General features: G+C 31.6%; 1 protein-coding gene across 2 annotated transcripts; it reads left to right on the top strand.

Annotated features, from left to right (window-relative positions):
• Positions 1–6984: 6984 nt before the first annotated feature.
• LOC124841008 (transcriptional corepressor LEUNIG-like) lies at positions 6985–18084 on the top strand. Of its 2 annotated transcripts, XM_047317174.2 has the most exons (18): positions 6985–7118; positions 7675–7772; positions 7870–7979; positions 8441–8731; positions 8817–8908; positions 9021–9102; positions 9197–9272; positions 10664–10713; positions 11082–11378; positions 11494–11658; positions 11740–11937; positions 15244–15343; positions 15451–15560; positions 15710–15859; positions 16248–16400; positions 16709–16825; positions 17314–17517; positions 17634–18084. In XM_047317174.2, the coding sequence occupies exons 1-18, from the start codon at positions 7087–7089 to the stop codon at positions 17787–17789; spliced, it is 2481 nt and encodes an 826-aa protein (XP_047173130.1). In that variant the 5' UTR covers positions 6985–7086; the 3' UTR covers positions 17790–18084. The 2 variants fall into 2 exon arrangements, 1 of the variants encoding a protein (XP_047173130.1); XR_015783837.1 differs by lacking the exon at positions 17634–18084 and having other exon boundaries at positions 16698–16825; positions 17314–17453.
• Positions 18085–19230: the final 1146 nt, after the last annotated feature.

The raw sequence follows: 19230 nt of genomic DNA, 5'->3' as shown, positions 1-19230 counted from the left end.
AAACTCAAAAAAAAAAACTGGGAAGAAAAAGGAATGGAAGTGCGGGAGGTGGGGAGGTGAAACGAAAATGGGAAAGGGGAAGAGAGTTCCGTGGGTGGGTGCTGGGAAAGTAAAATTAGGGTTTCAAATTATTTAAAATAGGGTAAAAGTAAAAGCTTTTTAACTTAAGGATATAATTGTATTTAAAATAATGTGGAGAGGTGGAGGAAGTATAGGGTGGTGGTGGAGGGAGCAACACCCTTATGGTCTTTATCCATTACGTTTTTGGTTTTCTTTCAAAACCAGTGGAAAAAGAAAATTTTAAATTAAATAGTTTTATATAAATTAAATAATTAAGTTTAATTTTTATTTTGTAACATCCCAAAAATATAGTATATTACTATATCAAAGAATTATCACAGACATGATACTATAGAACAGTCACAAACTAGATCATAAAGTGGCTTTTATAGTCCTCCAGAATAAGCATGAGTTTTAAACTTTAATATACAAAAACTCTAATCCAAAACTATTTACAAGTGCTACTCTAAGAAAAACTACTATGCAATGTCACTTCCTTCAATAGCTTGCTCCAAGGTCATCTCATCTCCCTCTGCTCACACCCACAAGATCATCATAACAAAGAGAGAAAAACAAGGAAAACATACAGCACAAACACAGATAGAAGGGTAAGCTAGAAAAAAAACAAATAATGATATATGAATATGATTTAAACATTTCATTAATATACATACACAAAGCATCAAACCAAATTAACTTTATAATTGAACAACCCTTGACTCGACCATCCGGATGAGTATGAATATGTAACTATGGCAGTTCGTGAACTTGTTGTGGTGAAACAACTGGCTCACTCCAAGCTACCACAAAAGGTTAGTCCGTTATCACTCACCTTAGGCCAAGGAAAAGCCCCTAGGCTAGGACCTCCTGCTATTCTCACGACATGCCTCATCCCTCTCTACTTGAGAATGGGTGATAGAATGTCATGATGAACTTCAAGACTGAGCTTCCCATATTCATACTTACAAACTTTGACAATCACCACTCCTTGGAATTCTCTTCCATACCATTTTGAAACCATAAACCTTACTTTGATATTCATACATTAACCACAACTAAATCACTTGCATTATTCCAACCAATAAAAAACAAAGAAGAAAAGAATGCATGATAACCTGAAACAGTCGCTCAACGCATACCCTCGTTGAGTGAACACAAAGGTTTCTCGCACAACGACCCAACTCGCTGTGCGAAAAAACTCTTAGTGGTACCATACCCTGAACTCGCGCTTCGCGACATCCCTAGCTAAGCGAAACTCACCAGACAATTCACCACCCTCTACTCACTTGCTCAGCGCACCCTCTTGCTGAGCGAAAGTCCTCGGGCAAATGACCAACCCCTACAACCACTCGCTGAGCGACTCTACTCGCTCAACGAGTCTGCATAGTCTGCAGTACCAAATATGCCGAATTACACAACCTATACCAATTCTAACTATTTTTCCCAACTTCTAACTTTCCTAGATTATATTATATACTTAATTAGACTTGAACAAGTGTTGTTAAACATCACTACAATCATTCAAAAGAATTTCCTAAGCAATTCACTCTTCAAAACTCACAATTCAACAAACTATGGACCCAATTCGTTTTCTACCACTTTTTACACATTTTAAGCAATGTAGGTATTCAAACAAGTTACATTTGACTTACCCAAGTTGTCCCAACAGACTAATTGAGCATCTAACCTTTGATTCTCATTTTCACTACCTCACTTCAGAGATTTCTAACCCCTTCATGTCACCAAAACAAATTCAATCATCATCCAAAATAGTTCAGAACATCAATTCATTTATTTACACTAAAAAACCATCACAATTCATCATATTCATATGCCACAAAGCATAATTTCAACTCAAATAGTACAAAATCATCGTCTCTATAAATATACTCCAGTAATTACACAAATCAAAGAAATTACTAGCTTCCCTTACCTCAATCAAGCTTGTACTGTTCAAGAATTACTCTAATCGTAAGGAAACTCTAGAAACACCTACAAATCACCAATCGGTGATAGGAAACGACTCTTAGAACTTAAATGGAACTAAGAATCATTAGAAGAGGACCCCAAACACATGCAATGACAGAGTTTCTGTGTGATCACAGAATTAAAGAAAACCTAAAAAAGATGAACTAAACTTGCTAAAATTTAGAAAGTAATTGGGCAAATAGGTAGACCTCGACGTCGTGATCACCTAGGTATCTTCTGATCGTCAAACAGTGGATCAAGGAGTGAGAAAGAGTAGATAGAAGTGAGAGAACTCAAGTAAGATAGTGTTCTAAGAGATAGAAGTGATTTAGATAATGAACCGAGCTTTAGAAAATTCTATTTATGTTATAAAATTATTTTAAAATAAAATATTCGGTCTCATTATTTTAATACACCTATCTACTCTAATTTCTAAATTCTTATACATTTTGTATAAGAAAAAAAAATTAATAAGAATGAAATATTACATAGGAGATTAATATTATTTTTAACTCAATAAAAATGTATAATAACAATAGATTTATAGATTTTACTTCTTATATATTATCCTACTTATCTATAGAACGATTATTATATATATATATATATATATATATATATATATATATATATATATATATATATATATATATATATATATATATATATATATATATATATATATATATATATATATATATACTTTCCACCCTAGTAACTTTGTGAATTATTGTGTTAATTATTTGATAGAGGTTTTTTGATGAACAATTGTATGATACGGTAGTCAATTTATTTTATTAAATTGTTTAGTTGCCAGGGGACCCGTGGTGTGGAAATAAAATTAAGCATGTAATAATATATTGCGTAATGTTCAATTTACTTTATTAAATTGTTTAATTATAATGACCGACTTATTGAAAGATATGATGTGTATTATTTGTTTATATGTAATTATACATTGATATATTATTATATAATTTTGTTAAATTGTTTAATTACAAAAAACAATATGTAACGAATGCATGAATAAAAAATAAAAAGAAAAAGAGAGCAAGAATGAGCGCACAATGATAATTTCAAGAATGATTACTATAAAAGCATATCAATAAACTACACTTTTTCTTATAAAAAAAATACTAGTTTGTTTTCTTTATTTCTTAGTTCATTAAATCGTTTTATTTCTTTTAATTGTTAACTATAAATTAGGTTAAAGTGAAATTTACTTAAAATCCAATTGAAAAATGCAGTGTATTTCAAGGAAGATGAAAAATGTGAACTAAGCATGGAGTGCAATGTGAAATGTTTTCTTTATTTTGTCCGTGTTTGTTGTGGTTTGTTTAATATGTCTAGGGTATCTTCATCAAAGGAAATTCCCAAAGTTAAAGAATGGATGAGAATTACAGAAATGGTAGAAGAGATGGAGAAAATAGAAAAAGTAAGAGAAAAGGAAGAAAGAAGAAAAAGACAAAGATCACCGTACTTACTGAGGAGAAGGACCATTCTATCTATAGAGACAAAAAAAGATACGGTGGGAGGCACAGCCATCAAGAAATTACAACAATCCAAATCAAACTTCCAAAATTTCTTAGGAAAGAGTAATATGTCAGAGCACACTTAGCAATGTGGGAATCAAGATGGCAACACGTATTTCATCAACAACATGCATTGGTTATTGCTTTGGTGAAACCAAATTCAAAAGGATACTCAAAGTGGTAAAAAAATTGTCTCTCCCTTATCACACAAATGACTTTCATTACGGATCCAACAATGTTCATACATATACCTAACTATCAATTGAAGCAGTAATATGAATTTTGTATCTTTTAATGGACTAGAAGAACATAATTTAGGATTTTATTGTGACTGAATTAATGTGATTTGACTAAATTAAATTCATTTAAATTATTACACTACTCAAAATGTTTTTATTTAAACTTAATTCAAAAAATACAGTTTTTCATCTACTATAAAAATACATTTTAATATATATATATATATGTGTGTGACAGAGTGTGTGTCTTTTATAGTGTCCTTATTATTTAGATCTTTACATCTATTACTCGGTGTTATTTAAATAAAAATATAATATTATTTTACATTTGATTCAAGAGTTTTTCACCAATTTATTGTCATAAAATCTCTGGTTTTAATGATGTCATAACTTTATTTTGTCAAAACATGAAGTTATACTCATGTAAATATCAAAACATCAACAATAATTTCAAAAATTAATACAATCACCCGTTCACAAATTATTTTTTAGAACATCATAAGTAAAACTGATAAAATATCACTTTAGACCTTACAAAATAAAGGTCTTAACAAAATTTTAATATTAATATTTCTCTGTTAAATTAATTATGAAATTATGTTTATGAAAGAAATTCTCAAAACATATTTTTTTAGTACTAATATACTAGTAATGCTAATAGAAAAAAAATCAAAATTAATTTCAATTAACAAATATACTAAAATAACTGTTTATTTTTAAAATGTGTAAAATTCAATATTTATGCAAATGTTTGAGTTTCTTTAAAAATAAAAATTTTATAAATTCAAATGTAAAATTTTTAAATATTTTAAAACAATTTTAATAGCAATTGAAAACAAATAAAAATAAAATTCAAAAACAATTTTAAATAAAATGTAATTTAATATAAATACAAATAAACCTAATATTGTTAAAATATTTACTAAAAATATTAATTTTAATAAAAATATTTAGAAAGAAATGATTTCAATTTAAAAGTAATACAACTGTTTAATATTTTTTAAAAATAACTAAATTAAAACAAAATAAAAATATATCACAAAATTGAAACTAAAATAAGACATTTAATATTTTACATCACATTATCGTGTCAGATGACATGACATTATTTTCACATGTTACCATCTTTTATTTAAATTTTTTTTTAACACTAACATGGAAAATCGCTTTAACACTAATAAAATTATATAAAAAAAATCTTTCTAAAAATAAAATAAATAACATTATTTAACCATATAATAAAATCTATAATAACTCTAATATTAAATTTGTACAATAAAATAAAATGTAACATTGAGAATGGATTATTTTAACATGTAAACTAATTTTGTTATTAAGCTTTTGAAATAGTAAGTATAAAATTAAAACATTTTAATTTTATTTTTATGATGACTGTAATGAATGTCAAGTTTAAAGAACATAACACTCTTGTTATACATGAGAGATTAAACATTAAAATATCATTTGATATTACTTGTTTATTTTAAATGAATTGTATATTTAATAAATTATACTCAAATACTTGAAATAGAGACTGTTGCGTGGGAAAGAAGAAAGGGCTCCGGGTGTGACGTGCGAATAAAGACAACATAAAAAAAAGCAAAACAAAAGGTTTACTTGGAAATCAGAACATAATTCTCTAAGAAGCATAGTTGCATGCAATTGTCGGAATTCAATATACACCAATAAGATCTCACGTGTTTAAACCAAATATATTGGGACTTAAAATGGGTTGTAGCCCTGGCTCAGTTTGTCGGATTAGAATTTTTAATTTATTGTTATGTTTTTTACTTTTTATATAAAAAATTTAAATAAGAATAATTAAACTTAGAAATTATATTATACTTTTATAAAAATATAAAAATATAATATTATTATAAATTAAATTTTAATTATTAATATATAGAATAAATAACCTGTAAATATAATTATTTTAATTAAAATATTAATTAATTCGTTTAAATTGTTTTTAAATAATAAAATATATTTTAAATATTTATTTATAAGTATATATAAATAAATTTCAAAAATAAAAAATACAGGTCAGTCTGTCGTCTATCCTATAAACAGACAGATTGAAATTTATAACATTTTTTATGGTAAGTGAGTCTAACATGATATGTTTTTAACGAAGCCGGCCAAAACAGATCTCACGTTGACCTGATTTGTTATTCTTACCAAACATACCTTTTCAAATAAATAAGTAAATATATTTAAAAGATAACATTATACGTTACCATGTAGTAAAAAAAATGCTAAGTAATCTCATTCATGTAATACACATTGAATTAAAATTTAAAAAAGTTATTTTGCCTACATTACATCTCAGTTTATTTTATATTGAGAATTTATATATATATATATATATATATATATATATTATAATTTGTTAATAGCATTTAAATTAATAAATAATTAAGTAAATAGTTATATAGTGATTATATAAATAAATTGCCATAGAAAGCGGAAATATAATTAACATTAGTTGCTGGTAACTTTCATATGATTTGAAATCGGAGTTCTGCTATTTTTCTTTTTACAAAATATCTATAATTAAGATTTTTTTTGTTCTCATTTGTTCTTTTATTTAATATAATAAAAATATTTTTTATTATAAAAAAATAAATTCACGTTGACAAATGTGTTTCTATTAGTTAAAACGAATATTTCTTTAAAGTTACAGCAGTGTCTTAACATCACCTTTTAAGTAGTAAAAAAGTTTTAGTAACAAGAGTTTAGTTTTAATATATTAACTTATTGATCATTTCACCACATATCACAATTTACAGTGAATTTTATAATAAACAGTTTCGTTAGTTTATTCAAAGAAAACAATTTGCTAATTTTTATTTAATTTTTTGAAAATTAAAAAATAGTTCTTTATTATATTCTTTTTATGACTGAATTGTATTCTTAATTAATTATATTCCCAGTTTAAATTTGAAGAAAATTAATGTGAAAGATCAAAGTAATGTTTTAATACTATTTTTCATTTTTTTAAATAAAATGAGACATAATAAGTTATTATTTTTTCAATATGAAAAATTAAAAGAATTTTTACATTGAGAGATAAAATCAGGATCTTAAAAGAGAATAAAAACTTAATTAATTCTTTATTTTAACATTAGTCTTTTCTGAAAATTCTAAGAATTTTTTGTCACTCTCTGTCTGGCATACTGTGCAGCGGGAAATATATTTACTGAGGCAGTCACCATAGCCATACACTGCAAGCCTTTTTTGCTGGATATCCCCAAGATCAAAACTTTCCACTCTTTGAAGATCAAACCATGTCTCATCTCAACTGGGAAGCTGATAAAATGTATCAAAATCTCTCAGGACTTTTTTTCTTAGTTTTTTTTTTGACCCATTTCACTGTTCTTTCTTCTTCCTCTTTGATGCATCCAGCTTCTTTGTTGGTGACTTCTGTGTTTTTTTTTTTCCTTTTTGTTTATGTTTTAGGGTTTAGGTTTTCTTGTGATCATGTTGGTTTGAGTTCTTGAGTTTTCTTACAGTCCCTTCTGTTATTGTTCACAACGTCTTTGGTTGCAAGCCTTTTGCATTATCTGCCTTTTATTACTGTCTGGAGGCGCCCCTTTGATTTGATTCCGCATTTCACCACAAACATTATTTTTCTTTTGGTTGTTTTCTGTTTGGAGTAGTTCATATGCAATCTTACACGTCCTTTCTTGTAGTCTTTAACCTGTTTCTTTTAGTCCTAAGTATTTTGAGATTGATGACAATCTGTCTTGTGATTATCAACTGATCTTTGCATGGTGTGATATACCTGAATATTTTACCATCACTTATTATTTTATTATAGTTTGCTCTACATTTCTAATTAGCTGTGTCTATCATTTTTGGGGACTGAGAAACAGGTTAGATTTATATATCCACGATTATCTTACGAAGAGACAATTGCATGCTACTGCAAGAGTATTCAAGGCCGAAGCAAATGTTTCTACGGATCCTGTTGGTAAGATAATAATTTGAACATTCTTAGGAGACTGAAATACGGGATTTGCAAATGTTCTAAGCTGAATTTGACCTTAACTTTTGGCCACATTCCCCAGTTATAGAAGCACCTTGTGGTTTTCTCTTTGAGTGGTGGTCTGTCTTCTGGGACACATATATTGCCAGGACAAATCAGAAGCACACAGAAGCAGCAACATCTTGCAGTAAGGTGTGTATATTTCATATACTTAATTACTTTGTTCTCTTCCCTGTGATTAATTCTTTGTTATCCTACTTAGTATATACTATTTAATTTATCTTCCTGCTTCTAGTATTGGAATAGAAATCAAGGTTAAGCACGTGTCTGTGGTTGATATTCTTTATTTTTGTGGACATGCTTATATTTTTTTTTATAACTCTGATGGAGCATGTGCATGCAAGTGTAATTGTGTAACAGCCGTGATTTGGTATTTATCACTTGTTATTAGCTATTATTTTGATTGCAATACCTTTTTCTGTGGTATTAAGATGGTTAAGATTCTTAATACTGACATGTTTCATCTTAAGTTATCGTGGAACTGTCAGGATCAGAACTAGATGTTTGTTTCAATATCTCTGGTTAGTGCATCTTTCAATATGTTTGATATGCATTGTAGATAAATAATAAATGTCTAAATTTGAAAATGACAGAATCAACAAATTAAAGCTCGAGTAATGCAGAATCAACTAGAACAAGAGTTTCAGAATATAAACCAGAATCAACTAGCACAAATGAAACTCTTGTTTCAAAGACGTGCTCAGGAGCTGCAGCAACGTCGGGGTGGAAATCAATTTATTAGTGGCAGTGCTAGCTGTCCTATTAGCAATGATCCTTTAATGAGGCAGAACCAGACAGCTCCTAATGCTATGGCAACAAAATTATACAATGACAGGTTGAAGCTTCCATGTCAGAGAGATGTTTTAGAAGATGCAAACATTAAGGTATATATAGTCTGTCTGGGATTATAACAATGGCTACTGTTTTCATGTGATTAGAATGACATTGTTTGTGCTGTTTCTCATGCAGCAAAAGGTAGCTGATGACGTTGGTAAGCTTTTAAACCCAAACCATTCAGTATTGTTGAAAGCGGCTGGGACATCTGGTGAAATGGCTTCAGGGTACCTACCAATTATTTTCTTTGATGGGAAAATTCATTCTTCGTGTCATCTATTATTGATTAATTATCTCAATTTGGGCTGAATTTGCTACTTGTCAAATTTCTGTTTGCAGGCAAACATTGCTCAATTCTCCTCCTGGCATTTTACCGGGGAACCTTCAATATCTGAACCAGAAGCTTCCAGGGTCTACGCAAGTAATTATGAACATCTTTACTGTATTGATTTGTGTACAAACTCATTCCAACTTTATAATATTTTTGTATTTACTTGTCTTGGGTCCTTAAACAGGACGCAAAGAGTGAGATGAATGCATTGGAGTGGTCTCAAGCTGATATTTCAGAAGGATCCTTTATTGGTTGTCATGGTACGGATTTGTTTTCTTCAAATTTACATTCACTATTCGAAAATAAAAAAGAATGAATAGAAAATAAAACTGTCTATTCAATATCCGAGTGTTTACAAGTGATCTCAAGCTTCTGTTTACAGCAATTATTTGTGGACTGCAGAAGCTCATCTAACAAATAATCCTGACAGTGACATCTGTAACTGAGAAACACAAAACAGAAGAAGAAAGCTATAATGAACTAACAAATTACAACTAAAATTCACTCATATCTCATTCACTTGTTTGTTTTTAAATATATTCTTGGTAAGTTCAATAGAGAATTGACTTTGTAATTAAGTTCAATAAGGAATATTTAAATGTATTCCTGTTAACTAAAGATCATTGTACATAATATCTATGCCCGCTAAGAGTTTACTTGTAATGTTTCTTTCATGAAGATATGAATTGTGTTTGGATGCTAAAGAAATGCAAAATATTTTATTCTTATTGGGTATGGATGAATCGCTGTAATAGAATAATAGAATGAAATAAAGTACTTCACTTTGAATACTTTTATTTGTTTCTGGTAGTTGAAAGTTTTATGTCAGATGTCAGAAATTTGTTCATGATTCAAAGCTTTTGAATGGCTGAGGCAATTGAATCATTAGCGTAATAGCTTCAGATCTGTGATTTACTGAAACTGCCTCTAGTTTTCTTTTGTCAACCAACAATATCTGCAAATTTGCCTCCTTGTTATCACTAATGTAATTTGATAATTATACCCTTTGGCTATTGGTGGCATGGTTAAAATTAAAAAAACACATAACACATTCTAAAAGTCTGTTACAACATGCCAGAGATACAAAATCATTCAATGGTAGACATTCCCCTGGCAACCTAATATTTTCAGTGATGTGATGTTTTGATTGTTAGTTCTTTTATAAATGGTTGTTACTAGAGTAGAAATTATGATGAATAATAAAATTTATAGAGTCCAGAGTCTGAATTCATTTATCTTCACACATATGGTTCTTGAACCTTACAAATTGTAACAGTAAATGGACGTCAAGGAACTTTACTTATCCAATGACATGATGTTATTTTCTAAGTTGTAAATATAATTATGTAAGAATAAGATATGGTTTATGTTCCTCCTTACAATGAAAATGCCTTTCTTTTCTCTTTAATTAACATCAAATCACTTGAGTGTCTTGCAGACATTTCTATGTTCTTCAAGCTATTGGAGTGGATACCTCAACACAAATATGCCAGCTTTGATATCTTGAAACATTTAACATTTCCTACTAGGGCTCATAGTTGCTTTTAGGCCCCTCAATAATGATATCTCTTGGTTTTGTATTATATTGTAAATATAACTGGTTGATTTATGATTTGCATTTGATTTTTTATGATAATCATTGTCATTTCAGGATCTAATCCAGGTGGTAGCAATTTGACTCTGAAAGGATGGCCTCTAGCAGTAAGAGTCACATTGACCTAATTCTCCCTAACAAAATTATAATTATGATTCTGGCTATATGTTTGGTTTGCTGAATCCATCTTTCTGGGATCATTGATTTGTCACTTTAAAATTTCAAACCATAAATCTGAATATAAATAGGAAATAGTATGTGCTGTTAGGGTAATCTTTTTTAGCTGGTTTTGGTATAACTTTACTATTGACCTCTATTGAAGTTTTAACTTATAACATGAGATGTCCTTGTAAAATAAAATTGCCAAGATCTCTAGTGACATTGATATTTTTGGTAATTTAGGTGCTTCAATGTTCTTTCTACTGTATATCAACATATATCAATCCTATATATGATTTAGTTGTAATTATTTTAGGGGCTAGATGAGCTTCGTTCTGGCATTCTCCAGCATAATAGTTTGATGCACTCTCCACAATCTTTCAACCAATTTTCTCTACGGCAACAACTTATGCTTCAGGCACAACAAAATTTGATTTCAGCTTCTCTCAGTGATGAGAGTAGAAGACTTAGTATGCTTTTTAATGATCGAAATATGAGTCTTATGAAAGATGGCCAGTCAAATTCCGTAGATGATTTGGTTCCCAGTAATGGATCACCTGCACAAGTTGGTTCCCCAATGTTGCCCCATCCAGACTCAGATGTGTTCTTTAAGGTATCATCTGGACACGTAATCCACATTGTATGTATTCAATATTCAATAAATTGTTGCCTAGGGCTTTACCAAATTACTTGCGATAATTTGTTATATATTAAATTGTCTTTTACAGCAACAAATTCAAAATAGTAGCCAGCAGCTTCAGCAATATTCTCAACATCCTCTTCCTGGCCAACCGTCTGAGAATCTCCAGCCGCAGCAAGAAAAAATTGGTCCTTGTCCTGGAAGCATGACTATGGAGGGAAATGTGTCCAATTCCTTACAAGGAAACGATCAGGTTTAAATCTACCACATTTGTACAGCATTTATGAGCTTCAATGCATATCTATGTATTTTAATGAGCTTGTTTGTATTTAAGGCTCCAAAATGTAAACTAGTGCGAAAGCGAAAGGCAGCATTGTCTTTAGGTCCTGGTAATAGCTCTGGAACTACAAACACCACTGGACCACCAGCCAGTTCACCTTCAACACCATCTACACAAACACCTGCAGAGATGATAACAGTGTCAACTCTGCAACAGAATGCTCCTTCCTCTAAGTCATCACAAAATCAATTGGTCAGAGACTCTTCATTCTTATTTTTTTTGGATAACTGAATATATCCTTTGCCTGATTTGAGATAAACATCTTTCAAAACTTGTTTGTGGTATCCTAATCATGGTTATCAAACTCTCGAGTTAACTCGTAAACTCGTCCGAGTTAACTCGTAAACTCGTCCGAGTTAACTCGTAAACTCGTCCGAGTTAACGTTCCCATACATGGCTTCTGAGTTAACTCGGAAGTAAACTTGTTTTCTGCGTAAATTCGGTAAAATCAACAGTGAAATCGGTAAGATTGTGTAGAATCATGAGTTTGGAGCGATTTTACGAGCTTGAAAGTTATATATTTAATGAAATGCATCAAAATTAATGACAATAATCCAAGTATATGTTTTATAATATTTATTTTTATGAACAATATAATTATAAATTTTATTTATTTAAAGTTATATAATTTTGTAGATTTATTTGAATTAAGATATTATTTATATAATTTTTTTTATCTGAAGTAAACTTTTACGAGTTTACGAGTCGAGTTTACTAGAATTTTACGAGTCGAGTTTATGTAAACTCTCGAAACCTTGATCCTAATATTGCTCCTTGTTTTGTTGATAACTAAACTACTGTTTCTCTGTCTCACATGAAAAATTCTTTTTATTTACTGTATTACACTGGACCAAAAATATTTATTTTTGAATGTCTGCATGTGTCTTACCCCTCAATAAATAGAACATAGGAAGTTAAAGTGTAAATAAATCAGTACCACTGGGTATTGGTCATCTTTGAGATTGGCATTCCGTTACTAAAGAAATAAGATAGACATGTAAGGGGTTAGGAACATAAGGCCTATTACTAAAGAAATAAGAGCAAAACAGACCCAACTGACCCACAGTCAGTTAGGTGGGCAGCCATAGTGTATAAATACCCATACTGTAGTAAGGGTATTTTTGGAAACTCATTTTGGGGGAGAGCCGAGAGTCTTAAATTCTCAGTAATCAATACAAATTCAGTGTTCACCTTTTTCAGTCTTTATCTCTACCTTTGTGTATTGTGGTGCAAATTCTTTTAATTCTTGGTACTGGTTGTATCAAATGGTATCAGAGCTTTGATCTCAGAGCTGAGTATCAAGAATTAACGCAAGTGAGGAAAATAGAGGACTTCAATGGCTAAGAAGAAAATGGAAGGAAGAATGGAAATTATAGAGAAAATGTTGGAATCTGAGTCGGAGTGAAGATTCTGAAAAAGAGCCCTGGATAAAAAACATGGCACAGAAGATAGATAATCAAGTGCGGGGAGGGTTATGAGGCTTGAAGAACAACTATAGGTGATAGAATGGAGTCATAAGCAGAGTGGGTTTGCCCGGCATTACACAATTGCTGGAAACAGTCAGATATACCTTCATTTAGTGGGGGGGGGGGGGGGTACTTCCCAATTAGAGGAGCCTTAGAGAACAGTAAGATGGAAGCAGTACTGGTTTCTTTTAAGCAGGAGCACTTAGTTGGTTCCTTTGGTGGGAATCTTGCAATCCAAGATCAATTTGGGTGGTTTTCAAGGCTGCCACTGTGGACAGGTTTCAACCAGTTTCGCAAATTCCCCTTTTGCAGTGCTGTTGGGGCTGAAACAAGGTGGAGGTGGCTAATTTTTTGATCATTTTGAGAAAGATTATTTGTAAGACGTGTTCTTGAATTGGCCTCAGGGAAGATGTGCGTGCAGAAGTTGTGCTATATGTACCAAAATCATTAGTTGGAGCCATAAATAAAGCATTGTGGTAAAATAAAATAACATAGTAACCAAAATGATGTGAAATGGTGGGACTAGGCTGACTAAATAACGCATTTTGCAGGATCATAGGCTGTTGACATAGCTCAGATGGGCCACTAAATTAATGGGGTATGATTTTAACATTAAGTATAGAAGCTGAAAATATAACGTGGCCGTAAATGCACTCTTCAGGAAAATGATTGGGAAGAGTGGGATAAGGAGGTTCAACTAGCTGAAAATTTCAGAGATGTTATGCAAGATATAATTGCAAACCTGGATTCACATGTGGATTTTTGTGTTAAAAGGAGGATGGTTATTTGTTCAGGGGAAATTAGTTCTGTCCAAGCTATTTGTCCACATCCCCTCTCTGCTAGTCCAATTTCATATTTTTCCATGTGGTGGGCATTCTGGTTTCTTCAGAATCTTCAAGAGGATATCCTCAGTTGTGTAATGGGAACTAATGAGAAAATAAATAAAAAAAAACGGTAGCAGTTGTGAGGTCTGCCAAGGTAAAAAGCATAAAGCTGTCTCCTGCTGGTTTATTACAACCTTTGCCAGTACCTTCACAACTATGGTAAGATATTTCAATGGATTTCATTGGGGGCCTGCCTAGAGCTAAGGGAAAGGGCTCTATTTTGGTAGTGGTGGATAGGCTTACTAAATACACTCATTTTATTTCCCTCAGCCACCCTTTTATTGCAGCTGAAGTTGCTGCCATTTATATTAAATGAGGAGTTCATTTACACAGATTTCCTCTAACTATTGATAAGATCGGGATTTATGAGCCAATTTTGGAGACAACTCTTCAAGAGAGAGCAGGAACACTGTGGAAGTGTAGTTTTGTATACCATCTACAAACAAATGGCCAGGCTGAAGTGGTTAATTGTTGCTTAGAAACCTATTTACAGTGTACTGCAGGAACTAAACCAAAGGCTTGACCAGATGTCAAGTTAGTAAGGTTTTGGTTCAACACTGCATCCAGTGCGATGACACCTTTCAAGGCATTGTTTTGGTTGAAAGGACAGTCATTCCAGCAAGCATGCTGGCTGAAAAACCTCACCAAAAGCTTTCTCCTCGATTTTATGGTCCTTTTCAAATTTTGGATAGAGTTGGTTAGTTAGGCTATATGCTGAATTTACCCAATATTTCATATCTTTCTCCTTGAGGAAGCCTTCAGCTCACCACAGTTTGTTCAACCTCTACCCATAACCTTGGCTGGTGATAGCTCCAGGGTCAACCAGCAAATGTGTTGGATCAGACAAGCAAATCCAACCGACCTACAAGTCAGTTAGTTAGGCAGTCATAGTGTATAAATAGCAATGTAGTTTACTGTGTAGTAAGGGGTTTTTTGGAAACTCATTTCGGGAGAGTGCTGAGACTCTCAAATTCTTGGTAATCAATACAAAATCACATTTTTGCTCTCTTAACGTGTTATCTTTGTATAAATTCTGTTAATTCTCGGTACCAGTTGTATCGTAGGGCTGTAGGCATGGAAATATCTAGACACAGTCTAAATGGCAATATTGAGACATTCTTATCCCCTGATGAATCATCCTTTTGCAGGATGATATGGATCATCTTGTGGGTGATGGATGTTTGGGTGACAATACTGAGCCATTCTTATCTCCTGATGACAATGACATCAGAGAAAAAGTTGGTAAAGGTATGGTAAATCTGATAGATGAACAAGCGCTTTGTGGTTTGAATTTTCTTATATGACTGTATAGATAAGCCTAAGAATTCAAATTCAAATGATTGATTGTGCACTAGGATTAATTTTCAAGGAGATCAAGCGTATAATGGCAGGTTCACATAAAGTTGAGTGTTGTCACTTCTCCTCAGATGGAAAACTTCTTGCTACTGGTGGCCATGATAACAAGGTAAGTGCTAGATTGATCTGACTTTAACTATGAAATGATCTCCATTTCAATTGTTGCATTTAGTGGTTGTAGGGAGAAGCTTTTGTTTTTATTTGAACCAGCCAGGTAATAACATTGATGAAATCATTTTTCTGCTTTGTCTGGTTCAGGTTTCTCTGTGGTGCACCGAATTGTTTAACCAGAAATCTACTCTTGAAGAGCACAGCGAATGGATAACTGATGTTCGATTTTGCCCAAGCATGCTTCGTGTTGCTACATCCTCAGCAGACAAAACTGTTAGGGTTTGGGATACTGATAATGTAAGACAATCTCTTCCACCAAATAAAATAAAATTCATGTTTGTTGTGTGTTTTCTTTTCTCTTTCATTTTTCATTTTGGAAGTCTCACACCGATTAAAGATAAGACCAATTTACAGGATATAAATATGTGTAAACTTTACTTTACAAGCCGTTTTGTGAGTTTGAGATAAGTTTAAAGTTCATTTATTATCATATAGATGGGGGAATTTTACTTCGCCAGTATTAGTTGAAAGTTGACTAGCTTAAAAAATTAATTCTTACGTTTTACCATTTTTTTTAGTGTAAAGGGTGCATCAAAGATTTTTCTTATGAGTTTAGGTGCTATTTAATTAGGTGATCCTTTTTCTTTTCTCAGATATGTGATGGAATTTTGATTATTTTTTGCAGCCAAGTTATTCTCTTCGAACATTCACTGGACATGCCTCGACTGTGACGTCTCTAGATTTTCACCCTAGCAAAGATGACCTTATTTGCTCATGTGACAATAGTGAGATAAGATACTGGAGCATTAAAAATGGTAGTTGTACTGGGGTTTTCAAGGTACGAAATCTAACATGAATTGTGAAGCGCGTTTCAATTCCCATTGTATTCTTGTAATTTGATTGAGAATAACTTTGATTAAATTACACTAACACTATTGAAGTTTTCTCAAACTACACTGACATCTTAATTTTTTAAAAATTCTATATAGATCTTCCCATTGTTTTGAAAACATTACATTGTTCTCCCCCTTTATATTACACATGCACCCCTTTTTAGCATCACAAATGCACCCTCTTAACGATGAAAAAATTTGGGGGGTATTAGTGTAGTTTACTCAATAACTTTATCGTCCAGTTTTTTATCAGGGTGGTGCAACTCAAATGAGATTTCAACCTTGTTTGGGAAGGCTTCTTGCAGCTGCCGTTGATGATTTCGTATCCATTTTTGATGTAGAAACCCTGGGTTGCAGACTTAAATTACAGGTTGGCTGTGAATTTTGTATTTACTTGTATTTCTTACATTTTAATTTCTAGTATACTGCTCAAGATTGGCCTGTTTGAATGAAACAGAACATGACTTGTATTCTTATCTGTTTGGTATATATTTTTGTGAATAAAACTGAACTGCATTTAGACTTAAAAGAATGGTTTGGTTCCACGAAAAAGGGAGGACTCAAACGGAATAGAATAAAATCACTAGATTAATTTTTTTACTTCGAGACCATTTATATCTTTCATACTTTTCTGCCTTGCCTTGCGTGATTTCTACTGCATGTTGACGGTGTAGTGATACTGGAAGGAAAAGAAAGAAGAAGGATGAGTAATTACGGAAAGACAAATAAAAATGAAAAAAGAAAACAATAAAAAAATGTCGTCCATTAATTTTACTTGTGTTCAGATCTAATGATTGAAATTGACTTTCTCACTTGGTGGGAGCCATGTTTGAATCTTGTTCTGGTGCTTCATTTTAGGGCCATAATGATGTTGTGCGTTCTGTGTGCTGGGATTTTTCTGGAAAATATGTGGCTTCTCTGAGTGATGATATGGTTAGAGTATGGAATGTCGGAATTGGCAGCAAAGGGGAAAGCATTCATGAGTTGGCTGCATCGGGGAACAAATTCAACACCTGTGTTTTCCATCCCATCTATCCTTGGTTGATCATTGGCTGCAACAAGGTAAGTTGTCTTCTGTATTGTAAGCAATCATAGTATCAGAATAAAAACATGTTAATTATCATCCTTTCATTTTTACTTGTAACTTTTGTTTCTATGTGGAATCATGGTAATTGCAGACTATTGATGTGTGGGACTTCGGTGAGAACAAGACATTGACCATTCATGCACACGAAAAGCTTGTATCTTCCTTGGCAGTATCAAATGCTACTGGCTTGCTGGCTTCAACTAGTCATGACAAACATTTGAAGATCTGGAAGGGACCAGCTTTTTAGCCTTTTCTTATGTAAATAGATAGATGTTCCGTCAGGCTTCACCCACCATGCTGAAGGGTTTTTTCTTTCCTTTTTTGTGCCTTCTTATATAGGTCGTCCTCTTTCACAGTGAAAAGGATGTTTTGGATTTTGGCCGTCCCTTGTTGCTATATAGGTCATACAACTTCTCTGCAACGTTTCCTTAAACTTTGATTTTAAAAATAGAAAATACAATGAAAGTGGTAACACTGATAAATGTTTTGAAGGTTTTGGAAATATTGTTTTTTTTTGCCCCTGCATTCTTGGTCGTGTTCATATTTTTATTACGTCTATAAGAGTGTGCTTGAGAAAGGACCATTGCTTTCTTTTCTATTTTTCATTTCTTCTGATATGGTATTAGAGCTAGTTAATTGTTTTGCATTTCTTGATTTTTGGTTTCTTTTTACTTTTCTCTTTTCCTATCTTGTTTCTATCATCATTGCATGGATCCTTCACAGAACTCTCCAAACCCCTATTTGTCTGCATCCGGGTGAGAATTCATGGAACAGATGTTCTATTATCCAAAAACAAGATAAAGTTTACAAATAGTGATATCACGAATGATCGTATCTGCGATACTTGGGAAGGGTGTAATGTGATGGTTATCACAAATTGGACAAAGGGATGTCTACATTGATAATTCTCGTGAATAGTGGAAGGATTTTAATGAAAGAATCTGGAAAAAAGACCATGGAAGGTATGAAATGTCTAATTCTAACCTCGTAAAAGAATATTTTCCACGTATTATATATATTATAAATAAGACCTGGATGTATGAAGAAGATATTTCAAATAGTAAGCTAGTGAAAAAAAAATTTATTAGAACCAATAAAATATAATCATGTAAAAATATTTAGTCCCACATGAAAAAAAAACATTAAATATCTAATAAATATCAAAATTGTTGCTAAAACTAGTTAAAGTACAGAAAGTTGTGATGATTAAAATAATCTAAGATTTTCCGAAATAATCATAAAGCTAACAATTAAGAGAATGTGGTGAAACATCCTAAGTAAAAACAAATTACTTAAATTATTTTCTAGGATAAATTTGTAAATTGCATATATGAACAACAATCAAATGTAATAGTCAATATTAACAATTTTGATAATCCATAAAAGTTATTTTTCAGCTAGTAGTATATTTTAAGACTAAAACACTTAGTATTTGGATAATGAAGGTAGACATAACATGTGTGGAAAAAATGAATTATTTTCTTCCAGATTAAATTCTGAAATATTCGACAAAATTTGGAAACAACACAAATGTTCCTATTTTGGGAAAATTCCAAGTTACATATACTGTTTTATTACATTTACAGATAACATTATTATAAATAAAATCATTATTATTGTTGTTTTCTCAATTATAATTATGTTATTATATATAATTTTTTTTTTGGATTACAATTTTTTTTCCTACT

This window comes from Vigna umbellata, chromosome 1, assembly GCF_029865625.1.
Source record: "Vigna umbellata cultivar VRB3 chromosome 1, Vumbellata_1.0, whole genome shotgun sequence".
Lineage (NCBI taxonomy): Eukaryota > Viridiplantae > Streptophyta > Magnoliopsida > Fabales > Fabaceae > Vigna > Vigna umbellata.
The sequence above is the reverse complement of the archived record's forward strand: the minus strand, read 5'-3'. Positions and strand labels throughout refer to the sequence as shown.